The following is an 18,006-nucleotide window of genomic DNA, read 5'->3' as shown; positions in this document are numbered from 1 at the left end:
TTTCTTTCAGAAGCAGACTGCAGCCGGCCCGAGTAAGACTCAAAAAAACAACGCTTTGGTGACCACAACACCAGACACAAACATCGACACCACCGTAATTATGCTCGACACCGACATGAGCGACATGCCACTGATACCATGGCCCGCCGTGCAGCCGCCTGCAACTCTGGACCCGACGGCCATGACAAAACCGCCCAGCGCGGCCCTCATGGGCGTCACATCCCCCAGCGCGGCGCCAGCCAAAGCCGTGGGGAACGCCCTCACCAGGGTAGCAGATCCAAGGATGATGCCGGTGACGAAAACCAGCGCGCTCATCGACTTTGGCCTCTGTCCACCAGAAACGGCCCACCAGAAAAGCTCACCGAGCTCGTCGAAGACGGTCGACGTCCCGACCATCGACCTGCGGATGAGCAGCGAGATGAGCTGCGCCCCGGCGATGAATAACCCGCCAATCACCGGCTCGACCTTCCGAGTGCTGCCGCCGCCGCCACTCGGAGTCTGGATGTTCAGTGCCGCGCCGATGGCGGCAGCGGCCAGCGCCTCAAAGACGACGAGCCCGACCCGTGGGCTGACCCCGACGCACTCGTGGACCGTCAGGCACGGCTTCTTGCCGGCCGTCTTGGCGCCCTCCTGGGCGTTACGACGAGCCATCCACGGCCGCACGAACCCCGTCCAGACGATGCCGCCCGCCACGCCACCGGCGAGCGTCCAGTATCCCGACGGGATGCCGAGCCCGATCTGAGTAGCCACTGTTCCCGGACAGGAACCGGCCAGGGCCATGCCGCCGCCGAGAAGGGCGCCGCCGATGACGTTGGCGTCTGCCGAGCCGAGGAGGTTGAACGAAGAGAAGCTGCGCGGGCTGAGCTTCACGTACCCGAGTCCCTGGACCAGTGATGCAAGGACACTAGTCAGTATGTTTTAATTAGTATGTTTTCATCAAACAAGCTTTTGAGACTAAAGACGAGGTGTTCGGATGGAGAGTAGGAATAAAGGGGGTGGGGTGGGCACTTAGAACCTACGCACTCCCAGCCGTGGCCGTGAGCAAGGTTTGCAACATGTGGAAGTCTTCCAGTTCAAGCTGCGCCATGATGACCGAAGGCTGATATACTCCCGCGCCCGTCAGTGATGCACCAAATGCGGCACCTGAGAGCAGGCCAGGGAGGATTGAGGCCGCCATCGTTGTTTGTCGACAAAGGTGCCGGGTAGGTAAAAGGGGGGTGGGTAAAGTAACGACGGGAACGCCCACGGGGTTTTGACAAGGTTGTTAGTATAAATTTGATCAACGCAAACAAGTAATTTGATGTATACCCCGATGTAGGTAGAATGTCTGGCAACAAAGTTGGAAATTTGTATAAAGATATATACGAGTTCTGTAGAGGTACGCAGAAAGGAATCCCAAAGATATACCCTTTGACTTTTTGTTCTCCAAAAAGCGGCTGCTTTCAAGTTCAAATACAAGAATTAAAAAAAAAAGGGTCTAATAGAGCCTCAACAGTACGATGATGTCGGGGGTTTACGACTCATGCGATGGTCCCCGAAATTCGACTTCGCCGTTGGCATGAACACTACACGAATAAGCGTGCAAGGTTGTGTGTCTGTGTTTTGGGAATAGAAAAAACCACCACACCTTTCGTCCCTTTTGCCACGGAGCCAACATGTTTTTTTTCGTCACTTTGCTCCCCATCATCAACAAACTGTGGATACACGCTTGAGCAGATTCGAACATTGATTAGAGAAGAACGACCGGTTACCGGTAGATGCCGTACTCGGGCGGGGCTGACCTCTTTGCTGCTAACGGAATCCGAGGAAGGTCTGACGTGCTCAAAAAAATCTTAGTGGAGAACAAAGCGGGCTTCCCTTTTTCTCTCCAGCCAAGGGAGCAAAATCTCTATCTACTATAGTACCAAGGTAATTATTAGGGAGTAGCAAAGGAAAAAAAAAAAAAAAAAAAGCTAGGATCTACCCTCCGGGCATCCCCCGCGCTTGCCCCGCCACGTCGGCGTCCCTTCTACAAGTACAAGTGATTGATGTACCCGTACTCGTTACGCCAACGGGGAGCAAAAAGCAGCCAACCGGGAATCCTTCCTGTTTGTTCCCGTAGCTTTTTTTTTTTTTTTTCCCTTTTTCCCCCTTTTTTTCTGGGAGGTCGGGGTTCCCAAGATACGCGTCGTACCACACTGCGCAGCGCCCTCGAAGAAAAAGAAAAAGAAAAAAAAAACCCCCCTACTCTTGATTCGAAAAGCTCGGCATTGTTTGTCCAACCTTCAAAACCTTCATATTTTGTTCGGCGACCTCGTCTGTATGCTTTCTGAATGGCCCCTCCCGAGACGGCCACACCCTTGTTCGCAATTTATATTGATAGCATGGAATGATGCACTTTTGTTTCCTTGCTGGGCTAGCCTGCAAATTGGGGCGTAATCTTTTGTGCCACGGCTGAACCGGATTGTTGGTAATGAAACCTTAAAAAGAATAAATAAGCAGCTGTCGCAGATTATCAGAAAGGGATTTGTTTTATGTACTACTTATTGTTGGTTGTCTTAGGTTTTTGTAATTTTTCCTGTACTCTTTGGGAATAAAGCAGGTGGTTAAAACAGCAGAGACAAAAAGAAAACCAGGCGTAGTATACTGTCAAGATCAATATATATAAGTAAGGTATCTCAGACCAAGCTACACTACTAATTTGCGCCTCGCCAAACTATGAGATGACCAAATACCCTTCCCTCACTTGATCCGGTGAAACAAGAAACAGAAATATAAGAAAACCCATTTATCATCTTCCAAAAGTAACCTTCATTTATGCTCGTACGTTCCCCAGTCGCTACAATAAGACGGCGGGTGTGCGTATGATGTATTAGACAATATATGCCACACCACTCTCGTGGAGAGGTGCATACATGCCAAGCATCGTGGTGCTTAAGGAGAAGCCATGCCGTGTATGTTCAGTGTACCATATGTTCTCGGTCTTTGTTCGTCCATGTCATTTTTTTTTTTTCAAAACTGTTGTTTGTTCGCAAGCCTTGCAGAATCCAACGTCCACTCCAATAAGAGTCAGTTCTTCTTTAGTCCACCTTGATGGCCCTGTTATTGCGGCAAACGAGTCAGTTAGCAATAATCCCATGTAATTCAAGGCACGGAATTTACAAGAAACCAACTTACCCATATATACGCCTGACAAATGCATAAGCACTCAAGAATCCAATGGTTCCCGTCAAAAGTCCGTACACGCAGCACGCCATGAAGCTGTAGCTGAAGAACAACATGCTGCTGACGAACCCGGTGATGTGAAGCTTGGCAAAGTAGTACCAGATGCAGTACAGGAAGATCCAAACTGCACTGCCGCCGCCCTGGAAAAAGGCTTGCCACCACCAGTTGTAATTCTCAAAGCACAACTGCACGTAAATGGTCACCACTGTCACCTCGGCCACCGTCACGACCAAGATGAGCGAGACCATGGCCAGGAACCCAAATACGTAGTAATAACCGCTCTTGTCCTGCCAAACGGACTGGAACACGAACAAAAGTTCGATAAATATGACGGCAAAAGGAATCAAGCCAGCGAATAGAATCGAGGGCATCCCCTGGATGTACCAAGGCTGGCGAGGAACCTGCCGGGGTATAGTCACAACCGTCTTGGTAGGATGCTCCCATGGTCCCGCGCGAACGTAGCCGTACCATGATCCGACGTATACCAGGGGCAGTTGGATGCAAAGCCACAGGAAAAGCAGGGCAAGTAGGGTGCCAAAAGGGATGGCTGTGCTGGACGCTTGTGCCCAGACGAAGAGGTTCACGGTAAAGATAGCTCCGAACAAGAGGCCGGGAATCAAGAGCGCCGTGATGAGCGAGTTGCGCCGCCAGTCCTTGCCGTCAAAAGTGCGGAACACGCGAGCCGAGAAGTATCCAGCAAAAATTCCAGCAAAGACAAAAAGGCCAACACCAAAGCTCACGAAACCTCCGCGGAAGCTAGGGTTAAGCACTCCAAGAGCACTGAGGACAACCAGCCCAACAGCCATGAACAGAAGCTGCATTCCGGATCCGACAAGGGGTGCGAGAAGGAATCCAAACGTAGGCGAGCGGAACACGTCACCTTGAAGCAGCTTCCACCCAGTAATGTCTTCAATCGCCTCGTCGTCAGAGAGCACATCGGCGTCTACTGCAGTCTCCTGTTCGAGCAAGCCGCCAGTCTTCTCGCCGGCCTTGGGCGACCGGGGAGGGCTACGTAGCTTTTCAGAAACCTTGCGAAGCAGACGAGATTTGCCCTCCTCGGCCAAGTCCTTGTAGCCCTTGATGTCGGTTCGGATCGTCTTGGCAAGGATCATCATGGTCACGGCCGTCAGGAGACCGCAGATGATGAGGGAATTCACAATGGCGAGCCAATGGATCCGCGACCCCTCTTCCTGGTTGACAAAGTACAAATCCCACCGCTTGTTCCACTCGATTGAGTTGTCTTCACGGAAGTAGACCGAGTAAGTATAGGGGATGACCATCTTGTCCTCGTCAAGAGCCTCCTCCTCAGCCGGGCGGTACGACTTTTGCTCCAGATCGCCGCCGATGCTGGCAGTGTGATTAGGGTGCATGTAAAGCTCAAAATTCTGGTCGACCTTGTGCATGTTGGCTGGGCAGCCGCTCTCATCCCTGTGCACGTTCGGACCAATGCTCTTCGGGTACACCTCGAAAGCAACAATGACCTTGCCGCCACGCTCGCCGGCCTTTCCAGGGGCATTCCGATAGCGGATCACGATGGTGTGGTGGTTGTTGATGAAGTAATGAGGTCTCCCGGTAGACTGGTCCGTGAAGCCCAACTTGAAACCCGAGGCGTAGTACTTGCGGGACTTGTCGACGGTTACGAATGATGTTGCGCCTGGGAGGTTGTCTGCCACATGTGATAATGATGATCAGCGCGAGGCTCTTCGAGGTGTATCTCCGCTCATATCCGTCCGTAGACCATCTATAGACTTACCGACAATCCATTCTACCACGTAGCCATCACGCACCATCTCGACGGCCCTTCCAAGGTCTTTCTTGCTGACTTCCGCATTGCAAAGGAAGTTGCAAGGGCGGTCCTGCATCATGTCGAGTTGCATATCCGAATAGGCGATGCGATCGCCACGGAGGACCTCGCCGAGGTTGAGAGAGATGGTCTGGCCGCTGAGAAGGCCACCGTGGCGGGCTCCCGTAGGAGGGCAAACGAATGGAAGGTCATAGTAGGCGAACTGCAGTTGCGTGTGATCCGAATAGACCTTGTTGACGAGTAATGGTATATTTTCTTCGTTCTTGTAGCTTTTTATGGACCATCCTGAGGCAACAGAGAGAGAGAGAGTCAGCTAACTAAATCTCGAGCTACACCAAGAGTATTATAAGACGACCGTCTGAATGGAGACCATACCTGGTATATAGAAAGCCTGGGCTTGTAGTACAAAGACCAAGAAAAGAAAGAGGAGACCCCTAAGGCCATGCCGCGTCGGAGACGCCTCCATTGTTACTCAACAAGAGTTGCAGCCTACTTAATGAGACAAGATCTGGACAAAAAGAAAGGGGGCGCAGGATGAGACCAGTATGCCCTAAACAGAATCTGGGAATGCTTCAAGCGAGTATCAACTCTGACAGCCGGCCTGCCGGAGTTTGCCTCGACGACGTTAAAAGGCTGGCTGCGTGTGCAAAATACTGCTTGCTAGTATAACCCTAGGCCAAAACTAAAGCTCGGACTCGAGATGCGGCGGTCTATTTGAGGATTTGTCGCGTGTTTCTAGTGCTGCTTCTTCGTGTGTTTCGTGGCTTTCGACTAGGCAGACAAAAGGATGTGTTTGATCTTTTTTTTCTGATCTAAGCGCTGCACAGGGCCATCACAAAACACTGGTGTATAAGTGCCGCCTCGCAAAAAAAAAAAAAAACGAGTGTAATTGGTACGAAGTACCAGATGGTCGGAACAGGATGGTACAAGAGCCTGCAATCTCAGTGCTGCTGTGACTGCTGCAGATATTACTTTACACAGTGAGACAAAGAGGTAAAGGGGAGAGAAAAAAAAAAGAAAGGAAAAGTGAGAGATTGGATGGTAGAGGGTGTGATAGCGGAAGGTTCTGGCAAACCGCGCCTGGCGACAATCAATGGGACCGAAGAGGGTGGCATGGATTGGAGTTTGGCTACGGTACTCATGTCTATCTGTAGAGGGCTGGCTAGAACCCGACCCTCCTGGGGATCCCGATTGGCGACCACGGTCTAATGATCTCTAGCGGCCCCGCAAATGTCCCGGGGCCCCTGATTCTTGTTCCCAGTCAAAGCTTGGCGGATAGGATGGAAGGTGGGTTCAATGGACTTGCTTCCAAGTGGGGGATAGAAGAACACGGACTGCAAACCATAAAGACTGCGCCCCGCGACAGTACGTAATGAGAAGTAAATCACCAACTGTCCAACTACTTTCCGTACATCTGCTATTGGATATTTGTTGAAGCTAGTTGCTTGTTTTTGATGTAAGTGCTATGAAAAGTGGTGGCGCATGCTTGTTTTTCTCCTGGCACGCGCGCCAAACACCTCGGGGCTGTACGCACTCCATGTTGGTTTGCTTACGCAGTGGATCCACAGGCCCTTTTTCCCTTGTAATGCATGCATTTGCATGGAAATCATTTTATTAAAACAATCTTTTTTTTTATTACCTTAAGCATCGTGATGCTTACTTGCCTATAATATGCTGACTTATTCGTACCATGCCCCTCCCTATACCTGTACCTGGTCTTTTTTTCTTACTTCTATTGAGGTCTACATCGCTAGTCCAGGATAAAAACATATGCCGAGAACAACAGCGCTGCAGCGGCACTTTGAGTTTAATGTGTTGAACCTTCACCAAAAGCGGACATGATTTTAAGAAGAGGTATGAGTGAAAAAAAAAAAAAAAAAAAAAAAAAAAAAAAAAAAAAAAAAAACATGGGACTCAATTTATCCGTACTGATGTGGTCAAAGTTGGAGTGGAGCTCCACCGAACGGATGATATTGTCCCTATTTCACGACAGTCATAAACTGACAAGCATCAACCTGTCAAGTTACTGTCAAAAATAGCCGGCACGGGACGAATCGTTGCAGTAATGGCAATGTAACATGAACATTGAAGAACAACGGCAATGCGGCATAGGAAACAGTAGACCTAACTTACCTGGCTGTATCGATACGTAGCATTCACTGACGCGTTTTGTCTTTCTGATGATTGAAAGATCGTTGATTAGGTGTGTTCGCCGTTGCGAGCTCCAAGGCCAACACCGGCGTCTGGTCGGGCGATGAGATAATGTCCGTGGTTTGGTTGGCGGTTACAAGGCGAAATAGCGGGTTAGGGACGAAGTCCCTGACAGAAATCTCGGAACCAATAAGACCCAACGGGCCCGCCTATCGGCTTCGGATATACTGCGCATCAAGGACTGCTCGCCAAACGTTGATAAAACCGCTCGCTCCAGATAGCCGCAAAGAGGCGCAGCAAAATCATGATTGTCACTGCTGAGGGAGATTCCCCTTGGGGCGTCACAATGCAGGCGCGAGTCCGCAAGCTCCTCCCAGAGTACAAGCAACGGTACGTCGACGCCAATCCCAAGTCTGCAGATTCGTTCTGTCGCGCCTCGGCCTCTCTTGCGGGCGGCAACACGCGATCTGTGCTGCACTATGATCCTTTTCCCATGGTTCTGGTCGCGGGAAGAGAGTGTTTAGTCACATCGGAAGACGGACGGGAGTATGTCGACTTCGTGTCCGAGTACTCTGCCTGCATGCTCGGCCACTCACATCCCGCGGTGGCCGAGGCAGTCCAGGCCCTCATGACAAGGGGCATCAACCTCGGCGGGCCGAGCAAGGAGGAGCAGGTTTTGGCCGCGCTCTTGACGGATCGCATCCCCTCCATGCAGAGGATTCGCTTCTGCAACTCAGGCACCGAGGCAAACACCATGGCCCTTACTCTTGCCCGGCACCACACTGGTCGCCAAAAGATCCTCGCCTTCGAGAACGGATACCACGGCGGGTTTATCGGCTTCGACAGCGGCGTGCTGCCGACGACGCTGCCCTTCGACTTTGTACTGGCGCGGTACGACGACGCAGCTCACGCGCGCGAGCTCGTCGACGACTCATTCGCCGCCATCATCGTCGAGCCTATGCAGGGCGTCGGCGGCATGATACCCGCCTCCCGCATCTTTCTGCAGACGCTGCGCGAGGTTGCTGACGCGACCGGCGCCGTGCTGATCTTTGACGAGGTGGTCACCTCGCGCCTGCACTACAATGCCCTCCAGTCCCACCACGGCGTCTTCCCGGACCTCACAACCATTGGGAAGTTCTGGGGTGGCGGTTTCTCATTCGGCGCCTTTGGAGGCAAAACCCATATCATGGCGGCCATGGACCCCCAAGGTGCCGGTGATTCCGCCCACAGCCCACGGCAGCGCCTGAGCCACTCGGGGACCTTCAACAACAACGCATTCAGCATGACGGCCGGGGCCGTTGCGTGCCGACTCATCACGCGTGAGGCTATTGCCAAGGCCAACTCGCTGGGCCACCGGCTGCGGGAGGGCATCACGGCCGCCGGCAGGAGCGCAGAGCCATCCCCCTGGGTGTGGGCCACCGGCTTCGGCAGCATATTGAATGTGCACTTTGGGGGACCTGCCGCAGCCCAGCTTCGAGATCTTTTCTTCTTCTTCATGCTGGATCGGGGCTTCTACGTATCCCGCCGTGGCTTGATTGCGCTCAACTTGATGCATACCGACCACCACGTGAGCCAGATCCTTGATGCAGTGCGCGCTTTTGTTGAAGAAGTCGTTCGGACAGCAACGTAGATTCGCTGTTTTTGCTCAAACTCCTGAACTCCAGGGCCATATTTTGGCCTCCCCAAAGCCACTCAACCAAACACCTTCGGAATGAAAGAAGCTATATATTGCCACGATTTGAACTTTGAGATACTCCAACAGGTAGTGCAGCATTGCTCGGGGGTTGAGCTCTTCTACCTGGTATCGCTTGTCGTCACAGAGATGATACGCCACTTGCATGCGGGCTCTGTTCTACTCTGATGTGAGACGGTCAGTATTGAAACCGGAACCAAATTGGCGCGTCGGTTCAGAACTATAGTTGGTAAATCTCCGTCCAGGTCATCCGTCTACGCTATGCAGATAGGCATGCACTCAAGTATACACTGCAAGACCTATAGCTAAGCTTTCAGATGAATTCTGATCTGTAGTCTTGTGCCCATTTCAAACCTCGGTATTCTGAGCACAGAGGGAATTATGAACTTTTATTCTTTCTCAGCAATGGCAATGCGTCCACGCCTCATATTTCTACAGGCTGTCAGACAGAAACATTGCTGCAGCATATCGCAGGCTTATTGTAACAATTGCTTGCCGCCGCTAACAAACATCGTTTTAGCTACCTAGGTAGGCTCACATTCACCAGCAGTGACTGGATGCTAGTCTGTACATGTAGCAAGATGCTTCGTTATATGCATTTTCCTGGTGTACAAATTAAGGAATCCCGGAAGTAAAAAGAAGGCAGAAAAAAGACGCCTGAAATAACAAACAAAAGGGTATCATGTCAACCAATTTCGACCCCTTTTAGGTAGGGAATAACACGCCGGCAATCAAAACAAATAGAAATGTAAAAAAAGGGAAGGAAGAAAAAAAAAGAACACCCCATCTGTCGTCTCATCTCTTTCTCGCGTCATCCAATTTCAAGCATATCCGGGAAGCTCGCTGTTTCCAGAGTACCTCAGATCTGAAAACGTTATCGCTCGCGGCATCAACATCGACTCAACCTCTGCATCCTCCATGGCCGTCTCAAAGTCCGGTAGCAACTCGGGCCTCGGAGACTCGACTCCAGCAATGGCCGCTATCTGCAGCGGGAGCGACAAGGTCAGTGTCGTCGACCCTGAGTTGGCACCGCCGACGGTGAGGGAGATCTGGAGAGAGTAGGTGCGCGAGGTGATGCAGCTCGCAAATGAAGGGATAAAGGTCTTGCCGCCGCCCCTGGCGCTCCCCACGCTGGGCAGCCGGATGGGAACGGGTACCTCGCACAAGTGGTAAATTGGGGACGCACACCTCTCCTGCGCTTTGGAGTCATGCAGGTCGGAGGATGAGTAGCCCGAGTCTCGCCTCTCTGTGTTTCTCAGTTGCGCGGTCCAAGACGTCTTGGACTGTGTACGGTCGGAGAAGAGCGGCACAGTGGCCGTGTAGCTAAGCTGCCGGTTGGTCAGGAACCTCCTCGAAAGCTCGGGGATGCGATCTGGCAGGTTAGTCATGGCCCCGGAGCTGTAGAATGTGTGCGCTAGGATCTTGCCCGAAATCCCGGTGACTTGAGGTGGAATAGTATCGGCTGTTGCAGGCTCAAATGCCAACTTGACGTTGACCACCGTCTCTGTCGTTCCTAGCGCATCGGGGTAAAGGAATACGGCATTGGGCTGTTTTGCCGAGGCTGTGATACTGCCGATCTTGTGCGACAGTAGGTTCTTGCGAAGAGTCTTCGACTTTGAGAGGCGGTAAAAATTGGCCAGATGCTCAGCGTTCAACGGAGGCTGCTCCAGAAAAGTCGGCAAGACCCTGATCTGCTCCCTGGCCACCAGGGCCCTGATGTTATCATCGACATCAGCATGTCGCAGCACCCTAGCCTTGATCAAGTACTCGACCTGGGCCATATCTGGAGAAAGGTCGTCCCTCTCCCAGAAACCCATTGTCGGAGGCAAAGCCAGGTGATGTTCTCGCACATAGTTGTCTTCTACCTTGTGCTCGCAGGCGTTCAGCGTGAGGTGGCTGGGAACAACAAAGTTGAATGGAATGTTATAGGTGTGACCAGCCTCCAAGATCCTTGGCGTGGGGTAGCTTGACTCTGGGACGGGCATCTCCAGCCTGAGGAGGGTGTTTGTCATAACGTGCGTTGAGCCAACGTCCTCAAACTTTGTCCTGGTCATCCCAAGAAGGAGTATCTGTACGGTGTCGAACCTAGTATCCCGCTGCGTTTTGATCACCACCTCGCCTTGGATTGGAGATCCTGTGTTGTAAACCATGGACCGGAAGTGATTGTGGAGATGAATCTCGATGTGAGACTTTGCAAATGCCATTTTCTTGGTTGGTCCAGCAAACACGCTGGCGTTGCCATCGCCAAATGACGACCGCATTTTGAAGGACAATGACCCCGTGGTCTTCTTTTTTTTTTACGGATGGCGGTGACTAGAAGAAGAAGAAGAAAGCTGGACGGATGCAACGTGCTGACTGGAACAGGCTCTTAAATCCAAGCTTGCCTCAGTCAGCGATTGGTGTGACGGCACAAAATAGCGACGTGATAGTTTCCAGCCTGCCTCGGTTGAGAATGGTAAAGATCTTCAATCAAGACTGTAACTCTGGGGGTGGTTGGTTGTTGGGCTGAGGTGTGCGCAGGTTTTCTTGGTGATGCGGAGAAGCTACTTTCTCGAGGTAAGAACGGTTGTACCTTGTGCAATGGCCAAACAAGGAAAGATAGCCTCACGGAAAGAGCTATGGAAAGGTAAAAGTCCAAGTAAGGTACCTTGGTTGGGTAGGTACGAAGTATGGTATTTGTGCGGGGTGTTTGATAATAAGTCAAACGAGGAAAAGTCGCAAGGCTTGTGACCACTACTGCCCTCGTCGTCCAGGACTGTAACCATCTATTTATTGTACGTGGTATGGTATCAAACTAGGTAGGACATGCCCAGTATATAAGCGAGGAGATGGTTGAACTAGACTACCTTAGGTACAGTACGTAGTAGCGGATCTCCAGTGACAAGAATGAGACAATGACACCCGCGCCCTTGGCATAGTTGACTCGTGCCGATATAGGATCAGGATCCTAGATCTACAAAGCATATCCTCGACTAGTCTAGTCTAGTCTAGTATTGGTGATCTAGTCCTGGGGATTGCATTTTGTTTTTCGGGAAAGGTTCCTTTCGTATACCGCCAGATGTGGTTGCGCAGCCCAACCTTTCCTGGAAATCAACCGGTAATAACAGCTGGGGGTCAAGGGTCTGGCCAGCTGCGGAGACACCATCCATCCACTACCACCGACTATCCACTAAAAGTCACGCCCTTCAGTTGTCAACGTTGGTTACTGTAGGTACAAATAAGAAAAAGAAAAGAAAAAAAACCCTTATTAGCCCCGTGAATTGTGATTCGTTTACGAAATACAACTACCTTATGAGGCGGGTGTGATGCAATTGGACATTAGTATGGTGTTTCCATGTACGTATTATTCTACGTACCGTACGGTGTTAGCAGTCTGTCATTTTGTTCCAGGGTTTACTCCAATTAACACATCCATCCACTACCACCGACTCTCCACTAAAAGCCACGCCCTTCCGTTGTCTAAACGTTTGTTTATTCAAGGTTTCAAGGGATAATAATAAGATAATAAAATCCGCTAACAGCCGCGTAGTGTGATTCATTCAGGAATACCTTATGAGGCGGATGTGATGCAATTGGACATTAGTATAGTGTTTTCAGGTACTGTATGTACAGTGTTAGCGGCCAGCCAGCTTGTTCCAAGGCTTATACCAATCAACACATCCATGTGGCATTCTTGATAGGATTCTGTTCTTCACTGACCCCTGATCCTAGGATTTTGAAAGATACATTTTTCCCCCTCTCGCTATCTTCTCTTTTTTTCCTTTTTCTTTTATTCCTTGGTAAATTCTTTCCGATGGAAAAGAGCAAAGCCATTTACATCACAAAGTGTGACTCCTTTCGTATGTTTCCCATTAAGCACGGGCGCCGGGTCAATTGGACAAGTGCTGATTATTCCATACCCCAGCTCCGATACCGGTAAAACGAAACCCCCAACCTTTATGTCATGATGGTTGCCCGAAGCCGGTGCGCTTGCTGAAAGTAGACAATGCTTATAAATGCGGACGCGGCATGCCTCTTTGTGCTGAGTTGCTGAGCGTGTGTCACATTCTCGCTAATCTCTACATGTGGCCTACAGCATTTTGTTTTTCCGACGGAAGAGTGCACACACACACACACACACACACACCCGTCAGGCGCGCTAGGTAGGGTATACTGGTGGCCCAAGTCCATTACTAACCAACCCGTGCTTTGTTACGTAGGAGGCATATCTTTTTTCCCACGATCCTGGATTTCAAACCAAGACTGCTAGCTACGCAAGCCTCCAGCGTCGCATCGCGTGAAAAAGAAAAAAGAAAACAAAGAAGAAAACAAAAAAAGAATTTGAGATGATGCATAAGTGTACAGTAAAAAAAAATACTCTTCTTGCGTATGACCAATGAGGATTCGTATGTCTTGTCAAATGCAGCCTACACATGTACAACGAAGTATTTTAGCTTCATCAATGATTCAAGTACCTTACTGTATGGAGCAACTACTCCGTACCAGGCTTTTGAGAAGATCGCATCGAAAGAGCCTCTTCTAAACACCCCCGCCCATTCTCCATAATCAACTACCTCAACATTTACCTTGGGAAGACGTTTGTTCAAGCCCTGACGACCCTGGATACCCATTACGTATTAAATTATGAGGGTGGGAGAACCTATACCCTGCCTCGCCTTTATTCTGCAGGGTTTAAATATGGAGATGTTTGTCATAACCACAACATTTTCGAGAGAAGAACCCCTGGAAATTGCCCCTTCTCGAACATTTAACGGTAACACGTATAGTACCACAAACGTAGTTTTGACATCCAACATGGCCCACCATGCCCTTCCAAATCGGCAGGTTGGCAAGAGGTATGGTATGAAGAATCGATGCAATCGGTCCGCATCTTGAGGGATGTAGCCGCTTTTAACTTTCTCAAAGCTGTTCTTAAGCCGCTTCTTGCCGACGAATCTGGTGGATCTCGACACGCTTTGGTGTATATGAGTTGTTAGATAGGTATGTAATGTTTTGATTATTTTATTGAAATCAGCATCCCGCTAGGAAGTGACATTTAATTTGATCTGAAAGACGGAGACGATTTTGAGCTGCAAAGCTGACGGTGGTCAAAGAAAGGCGAGGTGAAGCAATCAAGCACAAGGCCATGAATCAAACTGAATTTCGTACTTGCATGATGATTCTCAAGGTGTATCTCTCGTCTAACTTCCTTTTATGACCCAAATATGCTCCGTCTATACCGTTCACACACGACACATGCAACGTCCCGCGCGCCCGCGATATTCTTTTACCCATTTATAAGACCTTTGATTGTTTCCAGTTCCCAATATACGTCTAGAGACTTCTCTAGTGCCAGGAAATGTAGAGCATAATGCCGGCGCCGAGCGCCACGGCAACAAACTGAACAAATGTCTTCTTCACCTCCCTCACCTTGTCGCCAGCCTCCGTCTCCAACAGTTCGGGAACAGCGGCCACAGTACCGACGTACAGGAAGGTGCCGGCGGTGAAGGGTAGCAACATGTCACCCCACGTCAAGCTCGTGCCCCAGAGACCGGCCCCCATAAGGACGGGCTCTCCGCCGCTCCCGCCGAACTCCTGCACCGCGATGCCGATCAGGGTTCCAAGCAGGGCGCCCAGGGCCGTCACGAACTGGAGACCGATGGCGGACCATTTGCTGAAGCCGGACTGGATGAGAAGAGCAAAATCTCCAACTTGGTGGGGGCATTCGTGGAGAGCAACTAGATTCAAGTGTTAACTGGGTTCGCAAGCCAATATGCACCGCTTGACTCAAGATCAATCCTACCTGCTAGTGCTGTAGTTGCGCCAATGGTTGGAGATGCGTAAAAGGAGGCCGACATGGCCAGGCCGTCGGTAATATTATGTGTGAAATCGGCACTAAAGCATAATGTCGAGAGTCAGTCAAAGTCCCCAAGGGTCCGAGCAACCCCTCCCAAAAGCTAGTCTGCCCTTACATCAGATTCAGCAAGCCGCTTGAGTTGACCTGCTGTGCGGGCTCCTTGACGGTTGCAACCTCCTTGGAGCCATTGTCACCAGCAGCGTCGGCACCGGCGCCCTTTCGCGACCTCGCACCCTTGCCCGTATCCACGGATGTAGCAGAGACAACCTCGGGGGTTACGTCGTGCGTGTGTGATCCGTGCGAATGGCCGTGGCTGTGATCGTGACCGCCCGCTCCGCCGGTGGCTATACGGAGCCCCTTGTCCATGGCTACAAACGTCATGAAGCCCACGAGGATACCGACGCCAAGGAGAAGGTTACGGTTCGGTTCGACAAGGACGAACCGGGCGTGCTCGGGCTCGTCCTCGCCTAGGAAGATCTCGGGGAGCAGGTGGAAGAGGGTGTCTCCCATGAGGCCACCGACGGCGAAGGCGACCATGGTTGAGAGGGACGAGGGGTCGATGTTTTTCGGGCATAGTGCGAGTAGGAAAGTCGGAGGGCCGGAGATGTAGCTGCATTTGAAAGCCAGAAAATTGTCAGCAATATCCAGTTTGAATATGTACTACTACATTTGGAGGAGAAGACGTATGTAAGCCTAGTATTAACTTAGGTACGTACAAGGTTGCGAGGATGGCATTGACGGCGGGGCCTCCGGGGAATAGCATGTCCAACAGGGCAGACATGGACGACGTGGAAGATTGGGCGAAATGAGCAGCCTTTTCGGCGCTCATTTCCTTGACGATGTCACATTGCTGGAGCTTCTCATCAAGGTCCTCCAAACTCAGGGACGAAGTGATCGCTGGTGCGGTGCCGGCTAAGGTGCACGCAACCCCGACCCCCAGGATGAGAGCGAGCAGGTGGTTGAGCCGCATTGGAGACATGATTGCTCCAATGTTATTTGTAATTGGCCGGCGAGGTGTCGGTCGTTGGTTGTGAACAGTTTTGACGGCAGCTCGTCGTTATTTTTTTCGTCTTGAAAACTGTCGTCGCGTGTCAACTTTGGCACCTTGGCTTATCTACCTACCTACAAATTGACGTGTTCTAGATTTAGCACTAGGCTTACAGCTACCTGGGCAAGGTCAGCCCCTGAATAGCGCAATCTACTCCAGATCGGGGAGCAACAAGGGGTAGGGGTCGAGCAGTGATTAGCTGAGAAGCTCGCCAAATCCATCAAACCCCAGTGGATCTTGATGCTGATCGATGCCTGGTACTGTAGCAAGCAGCCTGTGGAGTGAGGAAAGCGGTCAAATTAGGCCTAGAGATTCATGACCGTACACACAATACCGGTATACCAACGGCAGATATCTGCAAACAATGTTGGCCTATATCTAGATATAATACACCAAGTTTTCACCAATGCACAATTAAGATCCAAACGTAAACCCGGTAACCACCAGGTGCCTGGGCAGGTAATGCGTCGGAAAATAGTGGGCCGATCAAAGAGTTCCTACTTGTTGTGGGTGTCTTGGATCGAATCACTAACCAGAAATCTGCGTCTTACAAGGATTGATACCTGAAAGCAAGGGAGTACAAACATGGTGATTGAGCAGCACTGTTTATAACAGCATCTCAATTGCTGCCTACCGGTTTTTTCCCTCCTGAATTGTATTCTCTTTTCAGAACTCCATCCATCACGATGAATTGCCTGGGGTCCAGGGGTCGCAAAATGATGTGCTACAGCTACTCGGTCGCGCAGCATCGCAATCGCGTCATGTTGACGGCCTTTCGCCGGCCGTCATCAGCTTTCAGCTCAGCCGCCCCCGTTATGCAACGGGTCCCTGCACGGCCGAAGACCCAGCTGATATCGCCGCAGAAGCAGCTCGCATCGGCCGCACCCGTTAGAGAGACACGGCAGCTTGTAATGGCAAGCATACTACCAAATCAACCTCGCGGTGACGTCCCCGTTAGCCGCTTCACGTACAGACTCATACTATGGGGAGTATTTGTCGGACCATGCCTGGTGGTGTTCTACTGGTGGGCATCGGCCAAGGTCAAGGCGAGCAAGGGTGATGATTCACAGTTGAAGTGGATGCTTGAGAACTTTACGCTCTCGCGCAAGAACCTAAACGAGGGCCGGTGGTGGACGCTCATCACATCTGCATTCTCACACAAGGACCCAATTCATCTGCTGTGTACGTGATTCGTTTCAAGATGGCCTGTTTTTCTCTGTCATTGCTAACGCGGAGCTGTGCCGCCTTTACAACCACCAGTTAACATGTTAACTTTGCGCTTTGGCGTCGATGCGGCTCTTCACGCCGGGCTAGGCCCCTCGCGGGTGCTTTTGCTCGCCACGGGGGCTGCTCTGAGCTCAAGCTACGCAGGCCTGTGGGACGGGGAAACGCGAAAGCATAGTATCGACCGTCCTGGTCTTGGTGCAAGTGGAAGTATGTGCTATTCGCTCCCCTTATATAAAATTCAGGAGGTTTCCTTGACCGTGACCAGCTAAACTAACCCAACTTCCCTGAACCCAGTTGTCGAGGGTTTCCTGGCGGCAATGGCGCTGACGCGCCCCTGGATGCAAGTATCATTGATGTTGATACCCATTCCAGTCCCACTCCCGGTAGTTTGGGGACTTTTTACTGCCTGGGATTTCTATAATCTAAGCATGGCCCGCCAACACGGCGATAGTCCTTCCGCTTCCGGGTCGGTGGTAGGATACGCGGCGCACCTGGGCGGCTCTGCTTTCGGAGCGCTCTACTGGCTTGTCCGTCTTAGGCCTGTTTTTGGAGGCATGACGCTGCAATACCTACGGCTTTTAATTCTCAAACGGTAAACAACTGTGGCTTGCTTTGGGAGAATGGAGCAAAAAAAAAAATAGCACAATAAATTGAAACAATTGAATCGAATTTATCCTCATGCAGCCAACATTTGATTGCGTTTTGTTTGAGATAGATCGCAAGCTAGAAACTGCAGGTTGACTTTGGTATGGGGACTGTCTCATGAGTCGACGTCACCCCGGTTGTACTAAACCCCACCGATTTACAGTACTGCCGGTGCCTATACCCCCCCAAAAGCCTCCCCGCAGTAGATTCGCCGATGCACTACGCTGAGAGCATGGTTCGCTGATTGTCGCACCGATGACGACCACACCTTGATCCGTTGCCAATCATTCGTCTTCCTTTGTTCACACTCTGTCGTTGGACATCTCACAGGCTGGACCGTTTGGACTTGGCAAGGCACTTTGAATATCATCTAGGTTCCGACACCATTTTTAATCCCA

At 51.0% G+C, this 18,006-nt stretch overlaps 6 protein-coding genes across 6 annotated transcripts; 2 read left to right on the top strand and 4 right to left on the bottom strand.

Annotated features, from left to right (window-relative positions):
• Positions 1–39: 39 nt before the first annotated feature.
• Positions 40–1,330, bottom strand: PgNI_01826 (uncharacterized protein; the record flags this gene model as incomplete). Its single annotated transcript, XM_031121898.1, has 2 exons — positions 1,020–1,330; positions 40–904 (listed from the first exon to the last, which is right to left on the bottom strand). The coding sequence occupies exons 1-2, from the start codon at positions 1,175–1,177 to the stop codon at positions 40–42; spliced, it is 1,023 nt and encodes a 340-aa protein (XP_030988317.1). The 5' UTR covers positions 1,178–1,330.
• Positions 1,331–2,621: 1,291 nt separating this feature from the next.
• On the bottom strand, positions 2,622–5,958 carry PgNI_01825 (uncharacterized protein). Its single transcript, XM_031121897.1, has 4 exons — positions 5,384–5,958; positions 4,958–5,293; positions 3,157–4,870; positions 2,622–3,078 (listed from the first exon to the last, which is right to left on the bottom strand). Exons 1-4 carry the CDS (start codon positions 5,472–5,474, stop codon positions 3,060–3,062), a joined length of 2,160 nt encoding a protein of 719 aa, XP_030988320.1. The 5' UTR covers positions 5,475–5,958; the 3' UTR covers positions 2,622–3,059.
• A 1,547-nt stretch (positions 5,959–7,505) lies between these two features.
• On the top strand, positions 7,506–8,789 carry PgNI_01824 (uncharacterized protein; the record flags this gene model as incomplete). The annotated part of the gene is made up of 1 exon (XM_031121896.1): positions 7,506–8,789. The coding sequence occupies one exon, from the start codon at positions 7,506–7,508 to the stop codon at positions 8,787–8,789; it is 1,284 nt and encodes a 427-aa protein (XP_030988319.1).
• Positions 8,790–9,673: 884 nt separating this feature from the next.
• Positions 9,674–11,113, bottom strand: PgNI_01823 (uncharacterized protein; the record flags this gene model as incomplete). The annotated part of the gene is made up of 1 exon (XM_031121895.1): positions 9,674–11,113. The coding sequence occupies one exon, from the start codon at positions 11,111–11,113 to the stop codon at positions 9,674–9,676; it is 1,440 nt and encodes a 479-aa protein (XP_030988322.1).
• Positions 11,114–14,001: 2,888 nt separating this feature from the next.
• Positions 14,002–15,818, bottom strand: PgNI_01822 (uncharacterized protein). Its single transcript, XM_031121894.1, has 4 exons — positions 15,405–15,818; positions 14,804–15,298; positions 14,635–14,726; positions 14,002–14,569 (listed from the first exon to the last, which is right to left on the bottom strand). The coding sequence occupies exons 1-4, from the start codon at positions 15,665–15,667 to the stop codon at positions 14,178–14,180; spliced, it is 1,242 nt and encodes a 413-aa protein (XP_030988321.1). The 5' UTR covers positions 15,668–15,818; the 3' UTR covers positions 14,002–14,177.
• A 472-nt stretch (positions 15,819–16,290) lies between these two features.
• Positions 16,291–17,647, top strand: PgNI_01821 (uncharacterized protein). The gene is made up of 3 exons (XM_031121893.1): positions 16,291–16,918; positions 16,997–17,170; positions 17,258–17,647. Exons 1-3 carry the CDS (start codon positions 16,423–16,425, stop codon positions 17,557–17,559), a joined length of 972 nt encoding a protein of 323 aa, XP_030988324.1. The 5' UTR covers positions 16,291–16,422; the 3' UTR covers positions 17,560–17,647.
• The last annotated feature ends 359 nt before the right edge of the window (positions 17,648–18,006 follow it).

The sequence above is a fragment of the Pyricularia grisea genome (assembly GCF_004355905.1).
Source record: "Pyricularia grisea strain NI907 chromosome Unknown Pyricularia_grisea_NI907_Scaffold_1, whole genome shotgun sequence".
Taxonomy (NCBI): Eukaryota; Fungi; Ascomycota; class Sordariomycetes; order Magnaporthales; family Pyriculariaceae; genus Pyricularia; species Pyricularia grisea.
The sequence above is the reverse complement of the archived record's forward strand: the minus strand, read 5'-3'. Positions and strand labels throughout refer to the sequence as shown.

Coding starts and splice junctions, on each gene's coding strand:
- PgNI_01825 (XM_031121897.1), bottom strand. CDS start 5,474: ATGGAGGCGTCTCCGACGCGGCATGGCCTTAGGGGTCTCCTCTTTCTT. Junction 5,294..5,383: donor CCAGGCTTTCTATATACCAG/GTATGGTCTCCA, acceptor CTGTTGCCTCAG/GATGGTCCATAAAAAGCTAC. Junction 4,871..4,957: donor CGTGGTAGAATGGATTGTCG/GTAAGTCTATAG, acceptor CACATGTGGCAG/ACAACCTCCCAGGCGCAACA.
- PgNI_01822 (XM_031121894.1), bottom strand. CDS start 15,667: ATGTCTCCAATGCGGCTCAACCACCTGCTCGCTCTCATCCTGGGGGTC. Junction 15,299..15,404: donor AATGCCATCCTCGCAACCTT/GTACGTACCTAA, acceptor TTTCAAATGCAG/CTACATCTCCGGCCCTCCGA. Junction 14,727..14,803: donor AGCGGCTTGCTGAATCTGAT/GTAAGGGCAGAC, acceptor ATTATGCTTTAG/TGCCGATTTCACACATAATA.
- PgNI_01821 (XM_031121893.1), top strand. CDS start 16,423: ATGAATTGCCTGGGGTCCAGGGGTCGCAAAATGATGTGCTACAGCTAC. Junction 16,919..16,996: donor GGACCCAATTCATCTGCTGT/GTACGTGATTCG, acceptor TACAACCACCAG/TTAACATGTTAACTTTGCGC. Junction 17,171..17,257: donor TGGTCTTGGTGCAAGTGGAA/GTATGTGCTATT, acceptor CCCTGAACCCAG/TTGTCGAGGGTTTCCTGGCG.